The following is a 26784-nucleotide window of genomic DNA, read 5'->3' on the forward strand; positions in this document are numbered from 1 at the left end:
ATTTAATGTGTACAAACAAGGTGCTCAAAATGCTAAAATTTGAAGTAGAAATGTTTGCTTGAAGAGACATATAGCCTAGAGTATTATATTTACTACTTACAACAACAATATGTGTGACAGTAGCAAGGCAATTGTCTCCTCCTATCAGAGTCCTCAGCAAGACTCCAGTGGTGCAATAGGTCAATAGTGTCTTGGGTGATACTCTGTAACCAATCAAAGCATGGCAGAACAGGCCAACAAGATATGTTAAGCATGTATTTTTACAGGTACTGGAGCCAAGCGCTCCGAAGCACTTGCATCTATTGCCATCTGTGAACACAAATAATAAAGTTTAAGCATCTACACAGAGAAGCGTTGGCATAAATATGCAGGTGTCTGTGCCCAAAAAATGGCATCAGACATAGCCATGCGAAAACATGACAAAGGTATACAAGTGCTTTTTGCAACTCACTTGCTCTCCAGTCTTATTTGATACCCTACAGTTTGTCCAACAACTTCCCCTCTCTCGTAAGCCACTCTTTCGGCAACTGACAGCGCTGCCAGGCGTCGAGGCTGTGTACAGATTATTCTACATGGAAGCCTTGAATCAGCACATGAGTCGAGAATCATTTGTGGCACCTGCAAGAGAATCATTTGTGGTACCTGTTCATACCGGTAAAATACTCCTTGGACCGTTGTAGGATTTACCTACAGTAAATGCAAGTGTAGTTACAGATTTTAGTTACAATAACAGCAATACCCTGTGAGAAGGCTAAAAATCATAAACTACTTTATCCAACGGAGTGAAACAGGTAGTTGTTGGTACTAAGTCTTCAGCCAATGTTATTAGCTCAACTTGAAAAAGGACCACAAGTCAATTACCGCTAGTACAAGCCCTGCCGGTGGGTCAAATTTATCGAGCGCTGCATGAAGTGTGACATATGAGAATAGAAAACCACCGGCTGAAACTCTCCAAAGAAGCGCTTAAAGTGTGAGTCAACACTGCCGCTCTTTAGTTGAAAAGGTAACTTTTTGCGCTTAACAAGCAGCAGTCGACCTCCTTTCAATGAGTTATTATATTCTGCTACAAATGCAACATGTATCAAGCTATTGGCAATGTCATACCCTACCTTTAGAGAAAACTCACTATGAACGGCTATCGAGTTTATAATATTTTCACCTATATAATGTGAGTTGAAAAAGTTGACCAACTCAGCACAAACCTGCTTCCATAACATAAAACTGTATTTCTTTTCAACAGTTCTATAACGACAGAATATTTTTAAGGCTTGAACTATTTAATGAAACTAGTTCCATTAAATACTCTCAGATAGCTAGAATATCGGAGCTAAGCTATCACTTAGCTCGTATTCCATGGCTTTGTATTATAGCCTATATATGCATTATTCTATGTACAATGTATCAATCTTAACCTGATTGACCTGAGGAACTGTCTTATGCTCATCTACTTGAATTAAAATCCAATCAGAATAACTCATGGAGGTTTGAGGTTTGAGGAAGCGCATACTTTGGTGTATCCTTATAAAATGTCAAGCATTTTAATTTCTATTCCATCAAATAAATCTGACAAACAAAGCTAAAACATTAGGAATATGCAAAACAAGGAAAGAGAAACTCACCTTCAAATCATTAAGGTCAAATCTTTAAGGTCAAATCATTAAGGTCAAATCATTAAGGTCAAATCATTATGGTCAAATCATTTAGGTCAAATCATTAAGGTCAAATCTTTAAGGTCAAATCGTTATGGTCAAATCATTACGATCAAATGAGTTCATACAGCTATGCGTCTCAACCTCGTGTGAACACAGAATTAAGAAACAGCATGTATTTAACCCTTTCGCAGGCAAGTTTTTTTGGGTTATTTGAGACCCCTTGGGCAAATTATTTTTTCAAAAATCGATTTTTTAAAAATCCTTGATACACTCTTATTTATAATATTGTAAACGTGTATTATGTGTTTATAATACAGGTAAATACAAATAAACGTGTTTCAAGTCAATTCTTCTCATAACTGTTTCTCTAGCTATGGTACTTTTGAAAACATTTGCCCTTGCAGAGGCCTGATTAGTATATAAATTTATGATAGTAGTCCAGGCACTAGCATCACTGCCACCTCCATGAGTATGAAAACTGTTACTAGCTTCTTCATCACTTTCACTTTCAGATTCCGATGCAAAATCACTCCAGTCACAATCTGAACCAGATTCACTGTCATTATTAGTTCTGGCTACTAACTCTAAAAAGTTATCACAATCAGCTGATATCAGCCTATTACTGCTAGCACTAACACTACTACTCCTTGCAGCATTAGAGACGTGGTTAAGTTTGTTTGGAGGGCGCTATAGCACTAAAAGAAAGTTTTTGCACTCTGGGAAAACATTCAGAAAGTAGAAACAAAAGCAGAAACAAGCTACAAACAAAATTACCAATTTTATTTAAAGACGTTTTTATTTCGGATTTTTCGTTTGTTTAATATTGCAAAAACAATCGTTTTTTTTCTCAAAACGGCTTATTTTTTAGTTTCAAACAATGACCAATATATTTTAGTCTACTAGTAATAAAAAATTTAACACAAAAAGGCAATAAGCCAACCAAAAATCGATTTTAAAAAAATGTTCATGTGGCGACAAAATAGCCGGTCTGCCCCTTGTCGCCAGTATCGCCAAACGATAATAATGTCGCTTTGCCTGCAAAAGGGTTAACTTTTCACATGATTGTGTTATTAAAGTAAAAACTGTTTTAAGTGATTTCAAGTCAATTAACTAAGAAAACTGCAAGTAGCATTAGAAATCTCAATTATACTGATTATTTTTACAAAACTATTCCCTTATCTTCTCTTTTCTTTCAGCTAGCATAATCTACAATCTTTCAAATAAAAACCCATCTACAGAGGTCATCATGAACCTAGATAAACTAGTAGAATATTTGCAGTAGTATTGAAAACCTCAATCTGACTGGCATTCTGCATTTTAAAAAACTGTTCAATTGTATTTCATTTAATATTTATTTTAAACAGCATTTTTAAAAGACTTGCGATACCGCCAGCATAGCCTATGTACTTCAAATCAAAACCCATCGAACAAGTTCATCATAAGCTGAGGTTGAATATTTAGAGATTATTTGTAGAATATTTATAGTGGAGGAGAAGAATGAATCCATTCCAAAATACAATCTATTGACAAGCAATCTGAGGAAACCCTACATAAATGTTTTTTGAGTCAACTTTTATAAAGTGGGCCCACCTTTCACATTCACAGTGTGAAACAAATATTAAATCTAACCTGAGTTGTTTTGCCACAGCCAGTCTCTCCGCTGATCAGAACAGTTTGATTAGAGGCTATGGTATGGACTATGGCGGCCCGCTGGTCTTCAATAGGCAGTCGAGGGATATGCCCAGAGGGCTGCCCTCGCCTCATCGGCACCTGGGGTAGACCATTGTTCAGTTTTCCTGTAGTCACCTTGCCCAGGTCATTCAAATCTGTAACCAGTATATCTGACAAGCTGACTTACCATGGCTTGAATAAGTTGTTTGTAACAGGGAAAGTAGGTCATAAGGTTGTTTGTCTGATGCCACAATATTCTTTCTCAGACATATCCACATGCCATAAACTGAACCACCGAAATTGTTGTATGCACCATAGAGTTACCATTCAAATGTAACAGTAATCCAGTGAAGAGGCTCGCACATTTGGATCCGAGGAAAACAACAATCATAGAAATGCATAAATTAGACAATATGACTGGTATGTGAAGGATGAGATCTGTTTAACCAATGAGGCTAGTTTCTCTCTGTTGCTCACCAAAATCTTTATGGGAGATTATAGCCAGTTGTATCCATAAACGAGATGATTGGGCTAATTGGTATAGTATAATTTATTTATAATTGTATATAATTTGTGATTTCAATTAACGAATTGATCTCTTAATTCAAGGGAGATCAACCCTGATAGGTATCCGATAACTTTGCTACATTGTTCCTTGCATTTACATACAGTCAAACATGGATAACTCGAACTTTACGGGACCGAGCGAAAGTGTTCGAATTATCAGAGCGTTCAAGTTATCAGAGCACTGTCACAAGTCCATGTATTTACTTATTTATTAGTAGATACATGTACATATACAAACTATAATATAAATCAAAAGCACAAATGGCTTGTTTCAAATTGAATGCTTCTAATGTAAAGTTTAAAACGTTTTTATCAAAAAGTATAGAGATGTTTCTATCACTTGAGATTGGTTTGTTGTTTGAGGTGATGTTATTGCCAGGACGTTTTTTAGATTGAAATTGGTAAAACTTGATCGTTGTTGAAATGCCCAAAAGAAAAGACATCTTTTTCTTTTGAGCGTTTTACCCACGATCAATTTTGCCGATTTTTCTTGAAGTTTATGCAAAGATTACCTTACTTTACCTGGGATTCGTTAAGAGCAACACTCCGAGGCAGTTCAATTAGAAGTTTTACGAGGTTTTACGGTACATTGTATATCACTCACGCTTTTTGAATGGGTACTTATTGAATGTACACACGTATTCTGTGTTTAGGTCAAACGATGAATAGTTTTTTTTAGCTAAGACAACGTATACGTTTAATTACAACAATTTTTAAGACGTTTTAAACATTCAACATTCCGACGTTGATTCAACACGGAATCAACGTCGGAAAACTATTCATCACAGGCTAGCCGGGTCACGCACTCAAGGATTTTCGCCACGCACATACAAAACAAAAACAACATTCTGTTTTTGTTTTGTATGTGCGTGGCGAAAATCCTTGCGCGCGTGACCCGGCTAGCCCGTGCTATTCATCGTATAGCGGTATAAATCAAATTTCACCAAACCTTTAGAAAAGTCGTTGACAAAAATATTTTGCCGATGGTGGTAATAACGACGCTTATGATTTACAAAAAGTTGAGGTTTACCTCTATGGCTTTGAATAAAGTGATTTTCTAAAGCGTTAACAACCGTTTCGGTAGCCGTTGGGCAAAAAAACAGCTCGAATTAACAGTGTTGAGTTCGAGTTATTTATAGCAATTTATCATTACGTGGGAACGGACCAAAGAAACTGTTCGAATTAACCATGTGTTTGAGCTATCCGTGGGCGAGTTATCCATGTTTGACTGTATCTGTAAATAAAGCTATAGATAAATTTTATACGGTGGTAAGGAAATGAGTGTAATTCATTATCAAGTATTACATCAAAATTAAACAAATACCGAAACAAGTAATCTTTAAATAACTGCTTTTAAATATAGTTTTAATTAACATAAAAATATGTTTAAAAAAAGCATCTGACATGATAAAACATATTTAAAAAATTTAAGAATGGCATGAAAAGTATAATGAAAGTAAAGATGTTAATGAAAGTATGGACGGTAATTAAAGTATAGATGTTAATGAAAGTATAGATGTTAATGAAAGTATAGATGTTAATGAAAGTATAGATGTTAATGAAAGTATAGATGTTAATTAAAGTATAGATGTTAATGAAATTATAGATGCTAATGAAAGTATAGATGTTAATGAAAGTATAGATGTTAATGAAAGTATAGATGTTAATTAAAGTATAGATGTTAATGAAAGTATAGATGTTAATTAAAGTATAGATGTTAATGAAAGTATAGATGTTAATTAAAGTATAGATGTTAATTAAAGTATAGATGTTAATGAAAGTATGGATGTTAATAAAAGTATAGATGTTAATGAAAGTATAGATGTTAATGAAAGTATAGATGTTAATGAAAGTATAGATGTTAATTAAAGTATAGATGTTAATTAAAGTATAGATGTTAATTAAAGTATAGATGTTAATGAAAGTATGGATGTTAATGAAAGTATGGAAGTTAATGAAAGTATGGATGTTAATGAAAGTATAGATGATAATGAAAGTATAGATGTTAATTAAAGTATAGATGTTAATTAAAGTATAGATGTTAATAAAAGTATAGATGTTAATGAAAGTATAGATGTTAATGAAAGTATAGATGTTAATGAAAGTATAGATGTTAATGAAAGTATAGATGTTAATGAAAGTATAGATGTTAATGAAAGTATAGATGTTAATTAAAGTATAGATGTTAATTAAAGTATAGATGTTAATGAAAGTATGGATGTTAATAAAAGTATAGATGTTAATAAAAGTATAGATGTTAATGAAAGTATAGATGTTAATTAAAGTATAGATGTTAATTAAAGTATAGATGTTAATTAAAGTATAGATGTTAATTAAAGTATAGATGTTAATTAAAGTATAGATGTTAATGAAAGTATGGATGTTAATGAAAGTATGGAAGTTAATGAAAGTATGGATGTTAATGAAAGTATAGATGATAATAAAAGTATAGATGTTAATTAAAGTATAGATGTTAATTAAAGTATAGATGTTAATAAAAGTATAGATGTTAATGAAAGTATAGATGTTAATGAAAGTATAGATGTTAATGAAAGTATAGATGTTAAAGAATAGAGAAAGCATAATATTATTATGCTTTATTAGTTATCTTGAGGTGTTGACTGATGTTTTAAAAAAAGAATCAAGGAGATTGACCCCCTAGAAGCTGAGATAGACAGCCAAACACAGGTCTACCTAATAAAGAATCAGAGGAAAACCCTTCGAAAATCCCGAAAACTGTGACGTATAAAATCGACTTAATAGTCATGTGCCGGAGTTGCGCACCCTTACCGCCGTTATGTATAATGATTGTTTTGGCTACGAGATGTGAAACGCTTCTCGCGATAGTAAATAATTTACATACTAGCTCTGGTTTCTCAGGAAAATCATCCAAACATCGTGTGGTAAAGGCATTTGCCCACAACTCCTCGCCATGATTTTTTAAAGCAGAAGAGCAGATTTTGACTATTGTGCTTCAAATTTTAACTCGATCTCCACGGATATGCTCCGAAGATCATATGTTCAACGAACGGCGCGTGTATAGTCTATATGCGATATCCGCGAGTTGCAGTTTGTTTACAATAAGAAATAGGAATGGGACTTTTTGTTCCTTCATCATTTTTCTACTGTGTATCTACTGCAGCATTCTTCTACTGTGTATCTACTGCAGCATTCAGTTGATTTTCATGATTATCGTCACTATTAACAGACTGGAAGTTCACTACAGCCATAATCTTAAAAAGACTAACTTGACCGTGCTGCTCTTGCTATAAGAAAAGAAAACGATAACTTTTGCTTTGATTTTTCTATTGATCTATTATCTTATCTATGATTATTTTTTATGATTTATATAATATTCATAATGCATATTATACAAAATAATAATATAACTGCGTATAGAATAAATGATGTAACTAATATAATTTGTAGAAAATTCCAAATGATAACCGAGATTGATGATTGATTTAATTGATTCTATTTATTAGCTATAGTTAAAAAATCTGAACAACGCTAAAGATCAGTCTGAATAGGGAAGCTAAGTAGGAGAACAACAAAACTGAGCAGAACTAGCAAGATAGCGAAATGTTGCGAAATAATAGATGCGTGTAATTATTTTATGCTAAAACTAATCTACACATCAGAGGGACTGGTTCGGAATTCTAGGAACGATGATTGTTAGGCCCAATTTGATTGTTCTATACTTCCAGGGATTAAACCAATTAAAACGCCGTGATTGTTATAGGAGAGCGCATTAGTTGGCTTAATTGACCAATGGCACACAAGTCGATTTCATATGTCATTTATTGATGATTACCAAAACAGTTTTGTTTTTTGGTAGACCTGTGTTTGGCTGGCTATATCTCAGCTTCTGGTTGGTCAATCTCCTTGATTCTTTTTTTAGAACATCAGTCAACACCTCAAGATGAATAATAAAGCATAATAATATTATGCTTTCTCTATTCTTTAATGAAAGTATAGATGTTAATTAAAGTTGGCTATGGCCATATTGAATGAAATTTTCAAATGAAGATTAATCCTTGATAGAAAATGATTAAGGAATATTAATCGACCTAAATAAAGATGTAACGGAATTAACTATAAAAAACTGGTGTTTTAATGGCACGAGACCTGCTAGTGTTGTCCTTTTATCAATAAAACTGTTTGTTCAGGTCAATTAAAAGTGCCCTTAATTCTGTGTATCTGCTGCTCCGATATGCACAAAAATATCCTAATAAAATTATTTATTGGTATACATGTATGTAGCCAATCGATCAATTTAGTTTTGATCCACCCCTTTCAACGTTTAATCATACTTAATCTGTCACAAATGGCTAATTCACATTTATATTAGCGAACATATGCACTATTACATTCATACACTAACCTTGAGAGATCTGTGATTTCTCATTGCGAGGCATCAAATCATGTTTCTCTTTGTTAGTCAGCGGATACTTGTGTAGGGCAAGCATTTGCTGCTGCGAGTTCAGGGTCATTTCCAAGTGTATAAATTCTACCGTGTCTGTCGCCTGTGGTCTTATTACTGTTATGTAACGGTTGCTGTTTTTTCTAAAATGTTATTAAAAGGTGAAGCAGGTTCATAGCCATCACTTATATAAAAACACCCTCATAGGTCTTAGCAGAAATCTCACCTTTAACACAACATAAATCCGCAGCAATAAAAGTGTCTAACAAGCATAACTCTACCAAGAATTCTAAGTGAATATGTCTTGATAATAGTGCGCTGTTTACAGCCGTAGTTGTATTCTTAAGACTGATTGTCGCTTCAAGAACCAATTATGGATATGAATTACAACAATTTTTATAGAGAAGATTGAAAGTGCAGGTAACTTTGTCTAAGGCATAAGTAAAAAAATACTTAAGTGAAAAAAGCATAATATTATTTCCGCAGAAGTGTTAAAGTTACACATCAGTGTAGCCTGAGGATTATAATAGCATTCGACTACATATATAATATTATACAACATAATAATATAATTTTTTTTCATTATTACACAACATAATATCTTAATAAAAAAATATATAACACAGTATACCAACATTTAATATAAAACATTACAATATAATTTAATTTAGTATTACATAATATTATATGCTATAATATTATGTACATACTACAATATAACTTTGTTCAATCTTTACTATAATAAGAGCAGTGTTTGTTTGTCTGTCCATCTATCCGTTTGCCTATCTGTCTGAAGTCAAGCTAAAAGTTTTAGGAAAAAATTGCTTCAGAATTAAACTTGAATTATCCAGTTTACTGACAAACTACTGCACCACGCGGCTGACTTGCTACTACACGAATTAGTTACTACTCATTACAATCTCTCATGGTGCATGTCACTGCCAAGCGTACTTTTGTTATATAATAAAATATCATAAAATATTATATCATAATATATAACTTAGTTTAGTAGTATATTATATATATATTAATATTATAAATTATTGAAATTCAAATTATAAACCTAGACCTCTACCAGAGTTTTATTTATTAACTTAAACCCTGATAGAGGTGTAGAGGTCTCTGAGTAACTCTCTAATATACTGTACTTGAAGTAGACTCAATATGTATTCATCATGAAGAGTCTGTTGTAACTTGTTATCAGCGATCTCTTAGTAAAAAAACCAGTTATAAAACAAGTGCTGCTTACCTTTGAAAAAGACATCAATGTGAACATGGATGCAGTTAGAAGTGAGCGTGAGAGATAATTTATTTCGTTGGACATGAACATGTTGGTTAAAAGAATATACTGTATTTAAACCTGTATACACTATACAGTCAAACATGGATAACTCGTCCACGGATAGCTCAAACACATGGTTAACTCGAACGGTTTCTTTGGTCCGTTCCCACGTAATGATAAATTGCTATAGATAACTCGAACTCAACACTGTTAACTCGAACTGTTTTTTGCCCAACGGCTACCGAAACGGTTGTTATCGCTTTAGAAAATCACTTTATTCCAAGCCATAGAGGTAAACCTCAACTTTTCGTAATTCATAAGCGTCATTATTACCACCATCGGCAAAATATTTTTGTCAACGACTTTTCTAAAGGTTTGGTGAAATTTGATTTATACCAAACATCCGCTTAGCGATCGCCCTTCGGAAGCGAGGTAAGTGAGGTAATCTTTGCATAAACTTCAAGAAAAATCGGCAAAATTGATCGTGGGTAAAACGCTCAAAAGAAAAAGATGTTTTTTCTTTTGAGCATTTCAACAATGATCAAGTTTTGCCAATGTCAATCTAAAAAACGTCCTGGCAATAACATCACCTCAAACAATAAACCAATCTCAAGTGATAAAAAAATCTCTATACTTTTTGATAAAAACGTTTTAAACTTTACATTAGAAGCATTTAAGTTGAAACAAGCCATTTGTGCTTTTGATTTATATTATAGCTTGTATATGTACATGTATCTACTAATAAATAAGTAAATACATAGACTTGTGACAGTGCTCTGATAACTTGAACGCTCTGATAATTCGAACACTTTCGCTCGGTCCCGTGAAGTTCGAGTTATCCATGTTTGACTGTATTTACAAATTACAAATTAATTAAATTTACAAATTATTGTTTGAAACTACTTCAAACAAAGAGCTAAATGGCATATAAGTTGGAATCATGCCAACTTGATGCATACTAAGATAAACCGTATTCACTCCAAAAAACAAAACAACAATACTAACTACAACAATACTAATAACAACACTAATTGATCTAACATCGCCTTTACGTCTGCTTTCACTCGCTGTATAAAATCAAAGTTACTCAACAAACAAATGCCACTCACCCTCTGCTTCTAGATTTAAAGTTGTTGGCAGCTGCCAGTCTGTGGATGTATGCTCTCTCTGTGGAAGTCAGCGAAGAAGGAAACTCAAGCTCTGAAATAACAGCAATACGCATACCATAAAACCTCTAATTGAACACCATTTAAGAGAAGGGTTGAAAAATAAAGTGCCACTCTATAATTGAATGCTACCTCCATTTGACCGTCACTTTGACATCCTTTGATTTTTACGAACCCACAATAGCAAGTGATCAGTAGAAAAGTGTTACACCAGTACAATTAATTCTTTCGTTGTTTCCGTTGTTCATATCAAAGTCCATTGTCCAACTCACAAGGTTTTTGTTTTTTCCTTAAAAATTTGAAAGCAATGCCGTAGAAATAATTAATAACTGTATCAGGCTAAGAGTAGTTTCTTATTCAACGCAGTCTTGGTGTTTCAAAGTACATGAAAAACACTTCACATTTACGATGGTGTATGAATGGCTAGTTTTAGGCTAAAAGTTGTGCTTAGCGATGCTGATAAAAGTTTATTATTTGTGCGAAATACAACGCGTAAAAGTTTTACTCTGCTCAGAAAATTGTTTGGACGCTAATATCGACTAGTTCGGCAGTGCAGAAGAAGAGTTGACGTCAGAAAACAATGTGGAAGGTAGTGAACATCCAGAAGATGTTCGTTCCATCAAAAGCAACAATCGGAATGCAACTGGCTGAGCAAATGATGCAAATATTTTGGTTTTCAAAATGTTGATTTTTGCATGTATTATAAGTAAGGTTCATTTATGTTACTTGTTCTTGAATATATATATACATATTTGTAGCATTTGATAGACTATTATATAACTTACAAATTTGCAGATTTATAGCATATTACTTAATAGCATCCTTGCGGCTATCCGATCTCGCAATCGATCGACGCGCGTAACTCCTCTTTTATTGCGCATAAAAAGCTAGTTTTGGCTGCAAATTGTAGCAAACATGTCAATGAGTGCAATGAGCTTTTATGCAACATTGGTAAGTATAGTTATAAAATGAAAACACACCTTCAAATTTAGAATTATGTAAAAAAAATTGAAAGCATCAACAAATGCAGAGTACAAGACCACAGAATATAATATCATCGCAGATTAATTGTAAGCAATAGCTATCAACTTGTAGAGATATTTTTAGACTTCCCAATGCATATTTATTAAGAGATACTTAACGAGTTAGCAGATTTATTGCATCCAAAAGGGTTAATGTCGCTACGTCCGAAACAAAGTGCAAAATATAGGCAACATTCGCAAACTTAACCAAAGTGAAAGGCGTTGCAGTAAGTTGCTTTTAGACAAAGATGCATTTATCCAAATTACCGACAAGGCATGATAAAGGCCCAGTATTTTAAAAAAGATTATCTCTGTATTGTAAGAGATGCGACCAGAAATGTGGGATAAACTAAAAAAACAATATGACATGAGTTTTTTAAAAAAGCAGCCGAAATTTTAGTATAAAAAACTTGGGAAATGTTAATTAATACATTGTTCAGCTTTATGCTTCCATCAAACGCATATTTTCTACTCAAGGAAGGTGAGATGAACTCACAGACAATGAAAAGTTCCATTGTTCATTCTGAGACTGGTAGAAGAGCTCTCTCATAATCATGGTAAACATATAGTTTTCATAAGAGATGTTTTGAATGAAGACAACAATTTATTCTTGCATATCTTAGGAACTTCGTGATGAGTAAATCATAAATAGGTGTTGAATTGGGGGAAGCGGCAAATATCTACTTTAGATGTTTCTAAGCCTATAGATTATGAATGTCATCAGAGTACGTCCATTAGCATTGGAGCACAGGCTAGTGCAAAAATATGCAAGCCACTAAGTCATAATTGTTTAGCAAATACATGAGATGTAAGTATCACATACCTTGATAAGTATCAGGAGACGCACTTTTGAACCTATCAAATGCAAGGTCAACTGCTATCTTCAGTTGTTCGCTCACACATATATCCTGCCCAGGTTTTGGGCCCCTTCCAAAGCTGCGGGTGCTTGAAGCACTGTCACTCGCGGCACTGTGCACACTACCAACACTCTCAGGCCTAGGCAAAGGTGAATGCAGGGCATGACTTGCCAGATGCGGGTACCTAGATGAAAAAAGAATTGTAAGAACTAGGTTTTGGAGTAGCATCAAACTTGCGCAAGCAATACATACACTTATATAAGCATCTTTATCCCATTATATTATAAAGTGGTAATATCAACTGTTATGTTAGATAAATTAAACTTGTTAGAAAAAGAAATTTAAATGAAAAAAATCACAAACCTGACTGCTGGAGATGCACTTGCGGTAGGTGAAGCCATCAATAAATTCTTTTAGTTTACCACTTCAGGCTCTGTGCTGACACTTGGGAGTTTTTCTGTCCAAAACAATAAGGTGATAAAAGTAGTAGCTGTTAGCCTGCTTTTCACACTTGTACCATACAAGTGCTTCATCAATTAATGCCTTTTTAAACTTCCACCAATCCTTTCTGCAATTGATCACGTTTAAGTCTTGTTACACAGCAATGTTTGCTAAAAAAAACCTGCTTTTCGTCTTGGTTGATTAAGCTGGCAGCTGATTCATATTATTAGTTTTCTTTGAACGTTCCTCTTTACTGAACACATACATTTGCTTGCACAGATAACTGCAGCAAAACAAGTGCAACTTAATCGGTCTTTATTTCGGTGGTTCTCGTTTTATTTATGAAAGTGTCTCGAAGGGCATATGCACGTTCCGACTATGGCCAAGCTAGTTAGAACATCTACTATATCGCATTAATTGTGTTTAATTTTTGTGAGTCTAAAAAAATATCACAAACGTTTATGGATATGTAATATTGACTGAACAGTGAGCATTTAAAGATAAAAACTAATCGAATCAATCATGATCTCCTGTCCATATGTACCAACATGACCGCCTTTTGCAAACAAAGCAATTTGTTGGATGAAGCAACAATTTTAGCAACAGAAGTTACCTTCTAAATACGATGTTATTATTATAGTTTTGTGGTTTGGTTGATCAGGACAAGTTTACTCCTGGGCCACGAGAAGTAGCCAAGGCTGAAAAACGGAGCGACGGCCGATCGTAGTTTGCATAGTCCCAGTTCTAACATTTCACTCACTCGCTCTGCGGAGTGCAGACAAAACATCGTTGTTTTCAATGACGTCTTTGACTCACGAATATATGAAGCTATGATAAAATACTTGGAGACATACAACCAGAAAATAATCAGCCCCTAATCAGATGAAAAAATACCTGCCATATTTTCCCTCTTGCAAGAGCACTGTAAATTACATAGTTGAGGGTTGTGCGCATAATCAAAGGTTTCCATGAATGTGAATAACAATCGTAACTCGTTGAATGATAATGATAAATTCTATATTGAATTGAATAAGAAAAGCCTCTAGTTGAAGGCAATATGAAAGGGTGATATAGATATATGTATATATCTATATTATTAGCATAGATTTAGATATATATGTAGCCAAAACAAAACCATTTCTATTACATGATGTTGTAACCACAGATATACATATATAAAATAAAATACAATAGAATAAACAATGTTTTAGAGGCCATAGAAAATACAAATGACTACTCTGATTGAGCGTTAGTGTTTGTATTATATGAGATTCTCCTTCTCCCCTGAGTAGAACATAAAAGCATAGAACAATAGTCTTAAACTCAGTTTCTCCCTGGTTGTCTGCGGCACATGTCGCCTCATCTTCAGCAACCGCAACACCAATTCTCAACATCAAGTGTTGATATTACTCGTTAAAATTGCTTAGTTCCGATTATTTGTTTTAGAAATCAATTCCGTAAGTTTATCGTAAAATAATTCATTTACGGTACTTTAAACATTTATCCGATGTCTACTTTTGTTACGGTGAAACGCATTTAATTTGACAAGTGAAGAAAACTTCCAAGTATAAAAAGGGGACAACTCTTACTTTTAAACCTAATACTTCACCGTTTCAATAATTTCTGGTGTGACCAATGCGTTTCGACGCCAACGTTTCTAAAAAATACAACCTGCTGGGCCGGACAAAAGGGAATAGTACTCCTTGCTAGAATCATGTCTTCATCCGAATCCAATGGTCTTTCCTTTGATGTATGAATGTAATTTTATTTCCTCGACAATACTCAAAAAACAAGCAGGTTTGTTCATAAATAAAAAAATTTAACCAACTGTAATGACTACGTCAGAGAAATAAACTGATGCCAATCTACGTCGGCTTTTCGTTTTTTAGCTCTTAGGAGCTTTTAATCACATTTCCACACATTGTGCACCTACAACCCAACAAAGTAAGACATGGTGAATCTTTTGATACCAAACAACTGTAATGTGAATTTTGTTGCAAGTCAACCTTCAAGCCCACAAGTTTGTTGCCTTTTGTAAGATTCAACTAACATAGCACATTCAAGAGTACTTTTCATACATAGACGGGCATAATTTAATAATAATTAATACATGTAATTGCAGAAATAATCGAATCACAATTATCTGCTAATAACACACAGTAAAACTTTCATTTGAACGCCACCGTTTTTTGAAAGCCAACTCTATTTGACCGCCATTCTAAGAGAAGGGTTGAAAAATAGACTGTCACCCTTTAATGGAACGCCATCTCTATTTGATTGCCACCTTGGTATTCTTTGATTCTTTGATCTTTTCAAATCCATCATAGCAAGTTATCGGTAGAAAAGTGTCCACATAATGGTACTAATAATGACTCAAATGCTTCGATAACAATTAATTTTCTTGTGTTTGCTGTTCGTATTGAAGTTCGTTTTTAACTCCAAAGCTTACAGCTTTTTTTAACCTTTGAAAGCAACGCCGTAAAAATAGTTAATAACTGTATCAGGCTAATAGTAGTTAGTTCTTTGTTTAATGCGATCTTGATACTTGATATATGTAAAACATGGTTTACAATTACTATAGAATTTATACTACTATTTTGAGACTATAATTTGTGCTGAGTGCACATGCGGATAAAAGTTTACTGTTATTTTTATGAAAGTTTTCCAAGTTTATAGTAATGCGTAAAAGTTGTGCTCTGCTAAACAAATTGTTTGGACCCTAATGTCGTCTAGTTCAGCAGTGCAGAAAAAAGAGTTGGGGTAAAAAAACACTGTGAGAAGTATTAAACAGCCAGAAAAAGATGAAATGGTTCCATATGAAAGCAACAATCAGAACGCTTTCCGCCGAGCTAACGATGCAAACATTTTTGGTTCATAAATGTTCATTTTTGTTTCTGCATGTATTATAATTATGGTTTGGTTATGTCCCTTGTTCTTGAATATATATTTGTAACATTTAATAGGTGATTATTATATAACTTATAAATTTATTGATTTACAGCATACTATTTGATAGCATTATTGTGGTGATTTAAACTCAACTTACAATGGATCAACACTTTTAACTACTCTTTTCCTCTTTTATTGCGCATAAAAAGCCAGTTTGGGCTGCAAACTGTAGCAAACATATCAATAAGTGCAAAAAGCTTTTATGCAACATTATTAAATATAGCTATAAAATGAAATATGCTTTGAAATTTAGAATTAAATAAAAAATTGAAAGCTCCAACAAATTGCAACACAGGGTATAGGATCATCGAAGGTTAATTGCAAACAATAGATATCCTAGGAGAGATATTTCTCAGCTTCCCAATGCATATTTATGTAGAGATTTACGACAAGTTGGAGGTAAGTGATAGTAGATTAATTGCATTCAAGAGAGTTGATGTCGCTTCGCTCGAAGACAGTACAAAATATAGATGACATATGCTTCGCCCAAAATTCTGAAGAGCTATTTGAAAAATACAACTCTACCCTTTATTTGAGCATCGCCTCTGATAAAACACCACTACAGGGGTAGGTTGAAAAAAGAGCGCTATGGCATTCAAATGGAGGTGTTACAGTATATTCAACAGCATGAAAAATTTAAGGATAACTTCAAGTCATAACTTTAATTTTAACTTTACGCTGTAATAAGTATGAAACAACTTTTCGATGAAATGCATGACCAAACACAGAAAATGTCATAGACATAAGTTTTTAACAGTGTTTGAATAAACTCTTCTAATGTTCTGACAGACATACAAGATATCAGTTAAATTTTAACATTAAAATAAAATGCTTTAAATAGTTTGTTAGAGATGAGTTTATGTAAAACACAGACAAACTACCCTTTAAAGGTTGACTTGCAGCAGAATTCACTTTACAGTTATTTGGTATCAAGAGATTCACCAAGTCTTACTCTGTTGTGTTGTAAGTGCTAAATATGTGGAAATATGATTACAAGCTCTCAAAAGCTAATAAAAAACGAACAGTTCATTGCAGCCATCACGAGTATGCCGTAGATTAGAAAACCTATCCAAAACTGCTCGAATAGGACGTAGATGAACACGGATGGCTTCTATTTACACTTTCATGCAACCTTATTCACCGAAATATTCTCACAAATATACTTCACACATTCAATAAAACAATGTTTATTGTCCTTATGCGTCTATTTCATCATCATTGTAATGCTGTCACTTTGAGCACCGACATCTGGAAACCTTCCGTAAAAATTTGTTTAATTTTTTAACCTTAGCTTGAAGGATTACATATCATCCTCTGATAAACATAACAAGCCTGTTGATCACCTGTGATTGTTGAAAAAATGCTGCAGAAACAATTTGCATTGTTTGGCAGGAAGTATGGGTCATATGATCAAATTACGACTAGACGATTAGACCACGCTGAAACAAAACTGTAAAGTAGCGAGCATCTATATTTGATACGGGCTTTTCGGTAAAACCCGAAGTATTTGTCATCAACTAGTGCTACGATAAGTTTTATATTGACCCTTTTATTGGCCGTGATTACATCACGTGTCAAAACAAAAACCAAAATGTTTGAGAACGTCATCAAAATAAAAAGATTCCACACTACAGGAGTTTCGTGATGGCTGTGATTAATTGTTCGTTTTTGAGCTTTAAAGAGCTTGTACTCACATTTCCACATCTTTTGCACATACAACACAGCAGAGTAATACATGGTGAATTTTTTGATACCAAATCATTGTGATGCGAATTTTGTTGCTAGTCAGACTTCTAAATCCACTTGCGTCTAGAAAACACTTATACATACACCTTCACACATACACTTTCACCTTTACACGTACATCGTGATTCTTCAGACCTACTACAAATCATATAGAGTTTGTCTCTTGAGTTATCTCTACTGGTTTCTGATTTTCCAACAAATGAAAAGTCAGCGTAATGTTGATTACTTTATTTACAAAACTAAGAAAATAAAGAAAACGATTTAATTAATTATCGAAAGGTCTTGATCGCAGGTAAACTATTTTAGTAAACAGCAAATAGAGATAAAAGGCCAAGATGTTTGACTTGTTTTTTAAAAAATTACCCTTTTTCACTGCTCCATTTCCTTTAACCGTGTGTTCACACTTCTCGCTTTTGCAAACGTGAAGGCTTTAAGATGTGGCTGCAGCAAATTTTAGAAGATTTTATCATAAAGTGTAGATGTTTCCTCCGTCCTGAGATTTTGTTTGTTGTTTTAGGTAATCTGACTGCCAGGATGTTTCAAGATTAAAATCAACAAAACTCTATTGCAGTTAGAATTCTCAGAAGAAAAAGACATGTTCAGACTTGCCCAAAATGATGTAAATAGTCACCTTGACTGTCTGTCTCTCTTGTATTCACATTAACTATTACATTTAAATTCGGGTAATACGTAGCTTTATTGACATTTGCTTCATTTTGTATTTGCTCCAGACCATTGGAATAAAGTTTCAAATCTGTTTCCAGATACATCGCTATAGATGTCTCAAATAATTTAAGGATATGTTTATTAAAATATTTGTCCTTAATGAGTTCAGACCCTAAAATCATTTGGACTTATGATTTTCAGAATCATGAGTTTCAAGAGTCAAAGTTACACGATATCAGAGCTTTATCCAGTGTCAGACTTTTAATAACTTTGCTATTTGCTTACTCGGTTCAACTGGCCTGCTCTGTTTACCCTGAATATTTATATAAACATCTCACGAGTAAAACAAATAGTTATGTTGAAATCTTATCAATAACAGACCTGAAGGTGGCCCATGTGGCGATCTAAATAAAAAAACGGAAACTGTTCTCGAGCAAAAGGTATATATGTCTAATATAACTTGGATTAATAAATGTCTAGTACTGTGCATCAAAGCATGTGTGTGGATATGTATGTCATTCCGGCTATAGCTATAGTGCACGCTGATTATTTCACCAATGCGGCCACACGTTACGATGCTCCTATCAAAAAATATTTTTCGTAAGGTTCAATTACTATATCTGGGGTCAAGGCCAATTCTTCTCACACGGACAATTATATTGTCTTCGTGGAAAAAGCCTCGGCATTATCTTTCCATTCGATCAGACAAAGACAGTACGATATCTTATTTTTACATTTGTACCAGTATCGTCGTATTCAAAGTTTTGATGGATAGCTTCTAGTGGAACAGTAACCTTTTTTAATACACACACTTCTATGCAAGAATTGTTATTATTATTTCAACATATTCAGGATTATTCTTTTGTTTTCTTAGTTTGTATTAATTGTATCATTACCGAATCATACTTTATTGTAATTGTAGCAAAACCGACTTAATTTAGCTATTACTAGCTAATTATTTCACATTTACATTCAAATCTCTTATAGTCATTTTATTTTTTTTAATTTCTTTGACAAGAAATTTTCCTCATGATATGAAGTTTAAAAGTTGTTTGACAATATCTGGAAACCTTTGCAGTTGTTTTTATTTTCTCTCGTAATTTATTTTAATTGCACAAAACATTTTTCTGATGATATGTAGTTTGAAAGTTAGAATGGCAAATGTTGTTATATGTTAAATACGAATCAATTTTCTGTGCAAAGACTTTTTCATTACCTGGGCAACGTCGGGTTGTACAGCTAGTATATATGTATATATACTGTACGTGTGTCTGGAATTGGATATATGCGGTATACACTGTACATGTCTATGGAATTGGATATGAATACAAATGGCCCAAAAACATCAACTGGCACCATCAAGGATAAAGATGAAGTGTACAGAAACTTGAGGATTATACAAAGTGGCATCAAAGTACTTTACAAGACCATAACCAAATACAAGAAGTTTGGGATATTATTATAAGAAATTAGATATTTATTGCTGCGACTTGGTGCCCGACTTTTTAGAACCTGCTGAATGCATTTTTTGTATTCAGCTATAGCATTATAAAGCACTTTGGTTCCATGGTTACTGATGCTTTGCATAATCCTCAAGTTTCTGTACACTTCTTCAGTATCTTTAATGGTGCCAGATGGAACTTTTGGGCCATCTGTAGGCACGAGTTAACCTTTCTTGAGAATTAGCCTTCCACTTTTTTCATAACCAAAAATCATTTTGATATGCTTGCTGTACACCTGAGTATGGGTGTATTAGCGAATCAATGTCCCTTTACTTCTCTGCATATAGCTTGATGTCACCCATCTAGAAAAGGTGATTTATTTGGGTGTAACTCTCAACCTGGTGAACTTATTGAGTCTCCTCCAGCATATTTCATATAGGGTTTAGGCATTTGCAGAAGATCGTGAGGAGAGTTCTCAAACACCCAGGGCTCTGGTGAGAGGATCGTCATTGAGTAGAAACTACTAACCATTTGAGTTAATAGAATGGGGAAATAATCTGTACACGCCAACTCTTAAGTGGCTATTGTAGACTTTCTCCTAATGCAAATAAAAAAGTGATTTGTGAGAAAGCCCGAAACCTGAGAAATCTAAGGATATGTAACATGAATGTTACATATCCTTAAGTTTTGAGTGTAATTTAAAACTTTCAGTGGCAATATTTATTGCGACTAAAGTTTTGATTTTCAAGCAATGAAACATTCGGTGAACCACTAACCAAATCTAGCAAGCTATTCTCTGTTGATAAAGAATGTCTCTGTATCTCATAAATGAGTTTTACAAGTGCTCAAAATTAGACTCTATGATGACTAACAGGTACATATAACAGATGGGGGGATTTAACGCCTTCAGACTTGCACTAAAATTTACAGAGAGATTAGACCAGCCCTGGTGTTATGAAGGTATCACGTCCAGCTCATATGCATTATCAGGTTCTGTTTACTAATCTTACCAGCTAGCCAACCACCTCCAAATTTGTTTGTTTAAAAAGATATGATTATTTGGCTATATTTATTGGTTCTGATAAAGCTGCCAAATTTTTTTCATAACTGCATTGAATGAAGGCATCAGAACATATTCAAGGTCTTCAGAGCTCTAGCAGTGTTTAGAACCTCTCGAAGATAGAATGTGGCGACAAAGGAATGGCATCGATGTTGGCATGATAGTCTTTGGAGTCATCATGCTAATACTTAGTAAGTGTTGCATTATCATAGCAACTCAACGTAAATGACTACTAATCTAGTTTGTCAGTATTTAAATGTTTTTCAATAATATTTTGTGTGTTTATTGTTATTGCTATTTCAAAATTTTTGGCTTAACATATTATCTTTTAAAACCACTAACAAGTTTCTTTTCTTGCTGGATGTTTATTCTTTCAAACTCATGACGGTGTATGTAACAGAGGTGCGTCAGTTTAAATTAAAAATAATGTCCATTTCACTGGCAATGTTTGTCACTCATTCACACTTGTCTAAACCCTTAGGAAGTGGAGATACATGTAACATTTTGTAGCTCAACTAAACAAACTTAAATGTCTGAGTTTTGATTTTTAATCTTTATGGTTGGATCTGTGCGTTCTACTTGTACCCGTTCTCTTGCTCAGCTATATATAGAGACATAGAACTAAAATGGTATGCAGCTCAATGCATTCTGCCTTCAGCATGAAGCATATGGCTTTGTATTGAGTCTAGCCTACTGTGTTTACAGATGAACTTACACAAAGTTGTTGTAAATTTTATCAGAAAGTATCGGTATCTTTCTGATATTAGCAATTGTTTTGGATTTTCGAGGTGATTTGGCTGCCAGGATGCTTCAAGATTAAAATTGACACAAAATTGATAGAAGATAATCGCAAATAAAACGCTAAGCTTGATCAAAATTAGGGATTATGACATCTATAGTTGCAAAAAGGCCGACAGAATAGAGATGCATAACGCTGCAACTGGAAAGAAATAGCTGATATCAATTATAGCAACGTTAGCAGCTAGTGGCATCATTTCACACGTTTTTCTTTTGAGCGTTTCAATTGCTATCAAGTTTTATCAAATTTAATCTAGAATTGTCTGGGCCATCAGATCACCTTAAACAACACAAACTATCGCAAATAGAAAAATTTCGATAGAAAAACAATCGCAAATGACAAAAACATACCGATACTTTCTGATAAAGCCTACAAAAAATTGTGTAAGTCCATCTTCAACTCTGATACGCATCGCTTCCCTATTCATTTTTACCACAGAAACTCCTACGAGTGATGAGGGCAATCCTGCATCCCCTTGGTTTGTATGGACCAAAAAAGGCTTAAACCTTCATGAAAAACAGACATATTTAGAGTATACAAAATGATATGTTATTAGAAGGTCATTCGTGTTCATCGCCAAATCCCCTACGACCGTCAAGGGCAATCTCGTTGTTTAGACTAAAATGAAAAAGCTCAAAACACAAAAAACAGACATATTCAAAATATATAAAAACAATATGTTATTGGAAGGTCATTCTATGAAGAGTCTGACATGTTCTCACAGCAGCTACATATAAAAACTCATTTTATGACCTTTGACTGTTTTCCTGCCTCTTCTCTGCTGTTATATGATAGAAATGTGTTTCCTTGTGAGTGAGTGAAATAGTAGATCTTCTATTATGCGCAAAAGAGATGAAATTAAATTCCTGCACCCACGCGAACAACAGAGTGAACCCCTTAGGAGTGTGAGCATCCATAGTTGGAAAACTCTGACCTCACATGAGCCTGCAAAAAAGAGTTTTAATCTAAAACAAAAACGCATAAGTCTTATCACAGTTTTAAAGTTGAGAGCGAAATAACTGCAGTAAATTCGTAGGAGCACCTCTTTGAGTCATTTTCTGTATATACATAACATATGGTATGACATCAATTCAGTTGCTCAAATTAATTTTCACAAGATAAGAAAATCAAAAAAGAACTTTTACTCACTTTACCATTTTAAAACATTTTGTATGATAGTATTTAGGCAAATAGCTCCTATAGAGTCGCGGTGAGGTTGCAGTGATGACCTTGACCCGTCGTTGTGAAATCATTGTGGTATGATAAACTAAAATGTTTCAAATGTCATTTTGAGCCACAGGCTTGAATTTGGCATCAGTTTACATCCCAGATAGCACACAATTCTATAAAATTATGCCTTATGTCAAAACGTGCAGCATCAAACATTGTTATACGCTTCACTCAGCCAGAGCTGTTGTCTGACTTTATGATTTTGACTCCTGTGATGCTCAATTCGTGTTCTCTAATACATAGTCTGGGCATATTTCTGTTGCAAAGAATAGTTTTCTTGTCTGATAAGCTTAGGCTTTATTTAATTAAACTCATGACCGATTAACAGAGAGCACAAAGCTGGCACAGTGCATCATGGGACAGCAATGAATGTGAGATCTCCTAGTCATTCTATGGATAAGCATGACTCCGCAACTTTGAAGTGTACAAAGTGTGGTTCTGAAAACTTAAAACATGTAGACCGTTATTTACAACAATTTTAGATAGTATCTATGACTTTGTTACAAATGTTTGTATTCCAATGTGTTACACCATAGTAATTGAATATGTTTTACCATTATTCTAGATTAGTTGATTGGTTGTATGCCTTTTGTTGAAATATGTACCCTGGTGTAGTTGCTTGATGGGAATATTGCAAAATGAATGATGAGCCTTTGCTGTCATTACAAAGCAATGCAGTCCAATGAGTTCAGAATGGCTAGCTACATGCTTTTGTGTTTGATTCAGCGCACCTTGTTGGATGTTAATTAGACAAATAGACTCAAATGATTGGTTGTTTACACATTTAGTTTTTTGGTAGCAGAGTAAAATCAACCTTCTTGTTATAAGAATGTGTCCCGATTGGTTGTGTGTACGATTAATGGTATTAAGAAAATCACTGTCCCAACTCTTTTGCCTCTAAAACTCTGGCAGAAACCAAAGCCTTATATATTAAGAGTTCGCTGATTGGAAATCAAATGTCAAATTTACAAAACAATGAAACATTTATAAAAAACTTCTGAGATAAAAATGTCACATTTATACCTTTGTAGCTTTGTCCCTCTTTGGAGTTATGGGTGCCATCGTGTCGGCGAATCCTACAATTGGACCTATGCATCTCGCACAGTTTGGTATTGCCAGCTGGGTATGTAGTGTGAAAGGGCAATGAGAGTAAAGACTGTTTCTCTGAATATAAAACTTTGCATGCACTTGTAATTTGCATATTATAATTCAGTGGCACATTCATACACCAAATGTACGGTTACTGCATGCAGGGCAAATGTATAGAATCATTATACTGTATCACAATATAGGTAGATACTGTATATGATGTGCATGGCCGCTGCTGAACGCTGTATGTATAGCTCTGTAGCCTGTAAAGCCATGATAGGTCCCATATATATTATACAGTTACTATACATATGTTAGAGTAGCTTTGGTCTCGAACGTCTGGCCTGCGAACTACAAGATAAAATATAACTTTATTTTGTTGTTTGCAAAATAGTATTAGTTACTTCCCGGTTCAATTCCCAAAAGGGCCACAGGCGATGACAGGAATGGCATCCAACCTTAACTTTCCCTCTACCATTGGGCATGTCTCCAATTGTCGAGATTCCCCGTGCCACTAAACTTGAAGATGTGATTGCGTCAAATTTTAGTTAATTTTAACAGAATGAATCAATTTTTGTCTATCAGTTGAGATGTTGTTTGTTGTTTTAGGCGATCGCCTTGTCAAGATGTTTGAAGATTTTAATCAATAAAAATTGTTCGCGGTAAAAACACTAAAAAAAATGCCCAGACTTTCCCAAAATGGTGTATATAGTGAGACAGTCCGCCTCTATCTCTTGTATTCACATCGGCTATTGCGATAAAAGTCTAGTCCTAGGCAGCTCTATTCGCATATATTTTATTTTGTATTTGGTCATGGTTGCTAGAATAAAATGTTAAATTTAGCTACATATACATTATTATAAATGTCTCAAATGCTTCAAAGAAGGATAATTCCAGGATGTCTAGCCAAGATCACAGTTACACTGTTTCTGCAATTTCTGCCAAACACTCTTACAAACACACACATCCTCTGCTTGCGGTAAGCTAAGCAGACACCATACTCCATCTTTGAGGAATCGTTCACACCTGCTATATTACATATAGGTGTAAACGTATGCCTCTCACATATTATGCGTTGCCAACATGTACTAACAATAGCTGGTTTGGTTAAACTTCAAGTTTTGTTCGTGTTGCAGTGCCTCACAACAGCCATATTGGCAATTGTCTCAGGTGCCACTGGAAAAAGGGGTATGGTAAGTCAACGTTGATAAGTATTGTATAAGTTTATACGTACAGCCGGTAGTTGTCTGTAATTACAGCTTTTAGTAAAGCCTGCAAGTTCCTAGTTTTTAGGACAATTTTGATATCTTGTTTATAATGCTGAAGATTTACAAAACCAACATTTTTGGCCCTTTCAAGTTACAAGTAAAATTAGAATACTAAAGATTTTGTTACTAGTTGTAAAAGCCAAACACTGCTAGTTTTCACCAACAAAATATATATTTAACCAATTACATTGTGCAATTCTGTTATAATGAGCTTTGATTGGTTACTTCCGCTTGCTTGCATCACATAACGCTTTAACAGTTGGAATTTATTGTGAGATATACTTGATGGCCATAAAAATGCCTGCAGGCAAGCTGACAGATAAACATACCAACATCTATACAATCTTAAAGGTTGACTTGCAACAAAATTCACATTACAGTTATTTGGTATCAAAAGGTTCACCATGCCTTACTCTGTTGTAGGTGCAAAATACATGTATGTGGAAATGTGATTACAAGCTCTTAAAAGCTCAAAAACGAACGGTTAATCGCAGCCATCACAAAAATGCCGTAGATTGGAATCCCTTTCCAAAACGACTCAAATGGAACGTAGCTTAACGCGATGGCTTCTGTTTACACTTTAATGCAACCTCATTCGTCGAAATATTTTCACAAATATACTTCATGCATTCAATAAAACCATGTCTATTGTTCTTACGCGTCTATTTCATCATCCTTGTAATGCTGTCACTTGTCAGCACTGGTATCTTATAACTTACCGCAAAAATTTGTTTAATTTTTTAACCTTAACTCTAAGGAGTGCATATCATCCTCCGATAAAAATGAGGAACCTGTTGGTCACCTGTGATAGTCAAGAAATGCTGCAAAAATTGTTCGCGCTGTTTGGCAGGAAGTATGGGTCACATGATCAGATTACGACTGGATGATTAGACCTGGCTGAAACGAAACTGTAAAGTAGCGAGCATCTATATTTGATACGGGCTTTCCAGTAAAACCTGAAATATTTGTCATAAACTAGTGCTACGAGACGTTTTATATTTGGCCTTTTATTGGCCTTGAATTTCGCGTGATAACATCACATGTCAAAACAATAGCCAAAATGTTTGAGAACGTCATCGAAATAAAGAGATTCCAAACTACGGCATTTTTGTGATGGCTGCGATTAACTGTTTGTTTTTGAGCTTTTAAGAGCTTGTAATCACGTTTCCACATATTTGGCACTTACAACACAACAGAGTAAGACATGGTGAACCTTTTGATACCAAATAACTGTAATGTGAATTTTGTTGCAAGTCAATCTTTAAGTTTTTTGTATACATGTCTTGTTTTTTTACAATCAGTTGACTCTGTACTGCTTTGTTTCTGTGATGTATGTAGATAGTACGCCCATGTGTCATGTTTTATGTTAGCTCTAGTTATTGACCTTGTCTAGCGTGACTCATGACTTGTTTCGTCTGCAGTCATTCAATTCTCAGGTGTTGCCTAGCAAGGCT

General features: G+C 34.2%; 1 protein-coding gene across 2 annotated transcripts in view; it reads right to left on the bottom strand.

Annotated features, from left to right (window-relative positions):
* The window catches only part of LOC137391959 (3'-5' RNA helicase YTHDC2-like), a 107667-nt gene extending 93878 nt beyond the window's left edge, over positions 1-13789 (bottom strand). For both annotated transcript variants that reach the window (XM_068078535.1, XM_068078534.1), the window contains exons 1-8: positions 13695-13789; positions 13004-13097; positions 12607-12824; positions 10705-10795; positions 8275-8456; positions 3282-3478; positions 452-618; positions 101-203 (exon numbers count right to left, since the gene is read on the bottom strand). In XM_068078535.1, coding sequence (XP_067934636.1) covers positions 101-203; positions 452-618; positions 3282-3478; positions 8275-8456; positions 10705-10795; positions 12607-12824; positions 13004-13041 — 996 coding nt within the window. In that variant the 5' untranslated portion in view covers positions 13042-13097; positions 13695-13789. The remainder of the gene's footprint in view (positions 1-100; positions 204-451; positions 619-3281; positions 3479-8274; positions 8457-10704; positions 10796-12606; positions 12825-13003; positions 13098-13694) is intronic.
* Positions 13790-26784: the final 12995 nt, after the last annotated feature.

This window comes from Watersipora subatra, chromosome 3, assembly GCF_963576615.1.
Source record: "Watersipora subatra chromosome 3, tzWatSuba1.1, whole genome shotgun sequence".
NCBI classification, from domain to species: Eukaryota; Metazoa; Bryozoa; class Gymnolaemata; order Cheilostomatida; family Watersiporidae; genus Watersipora; species Watersipora subatra.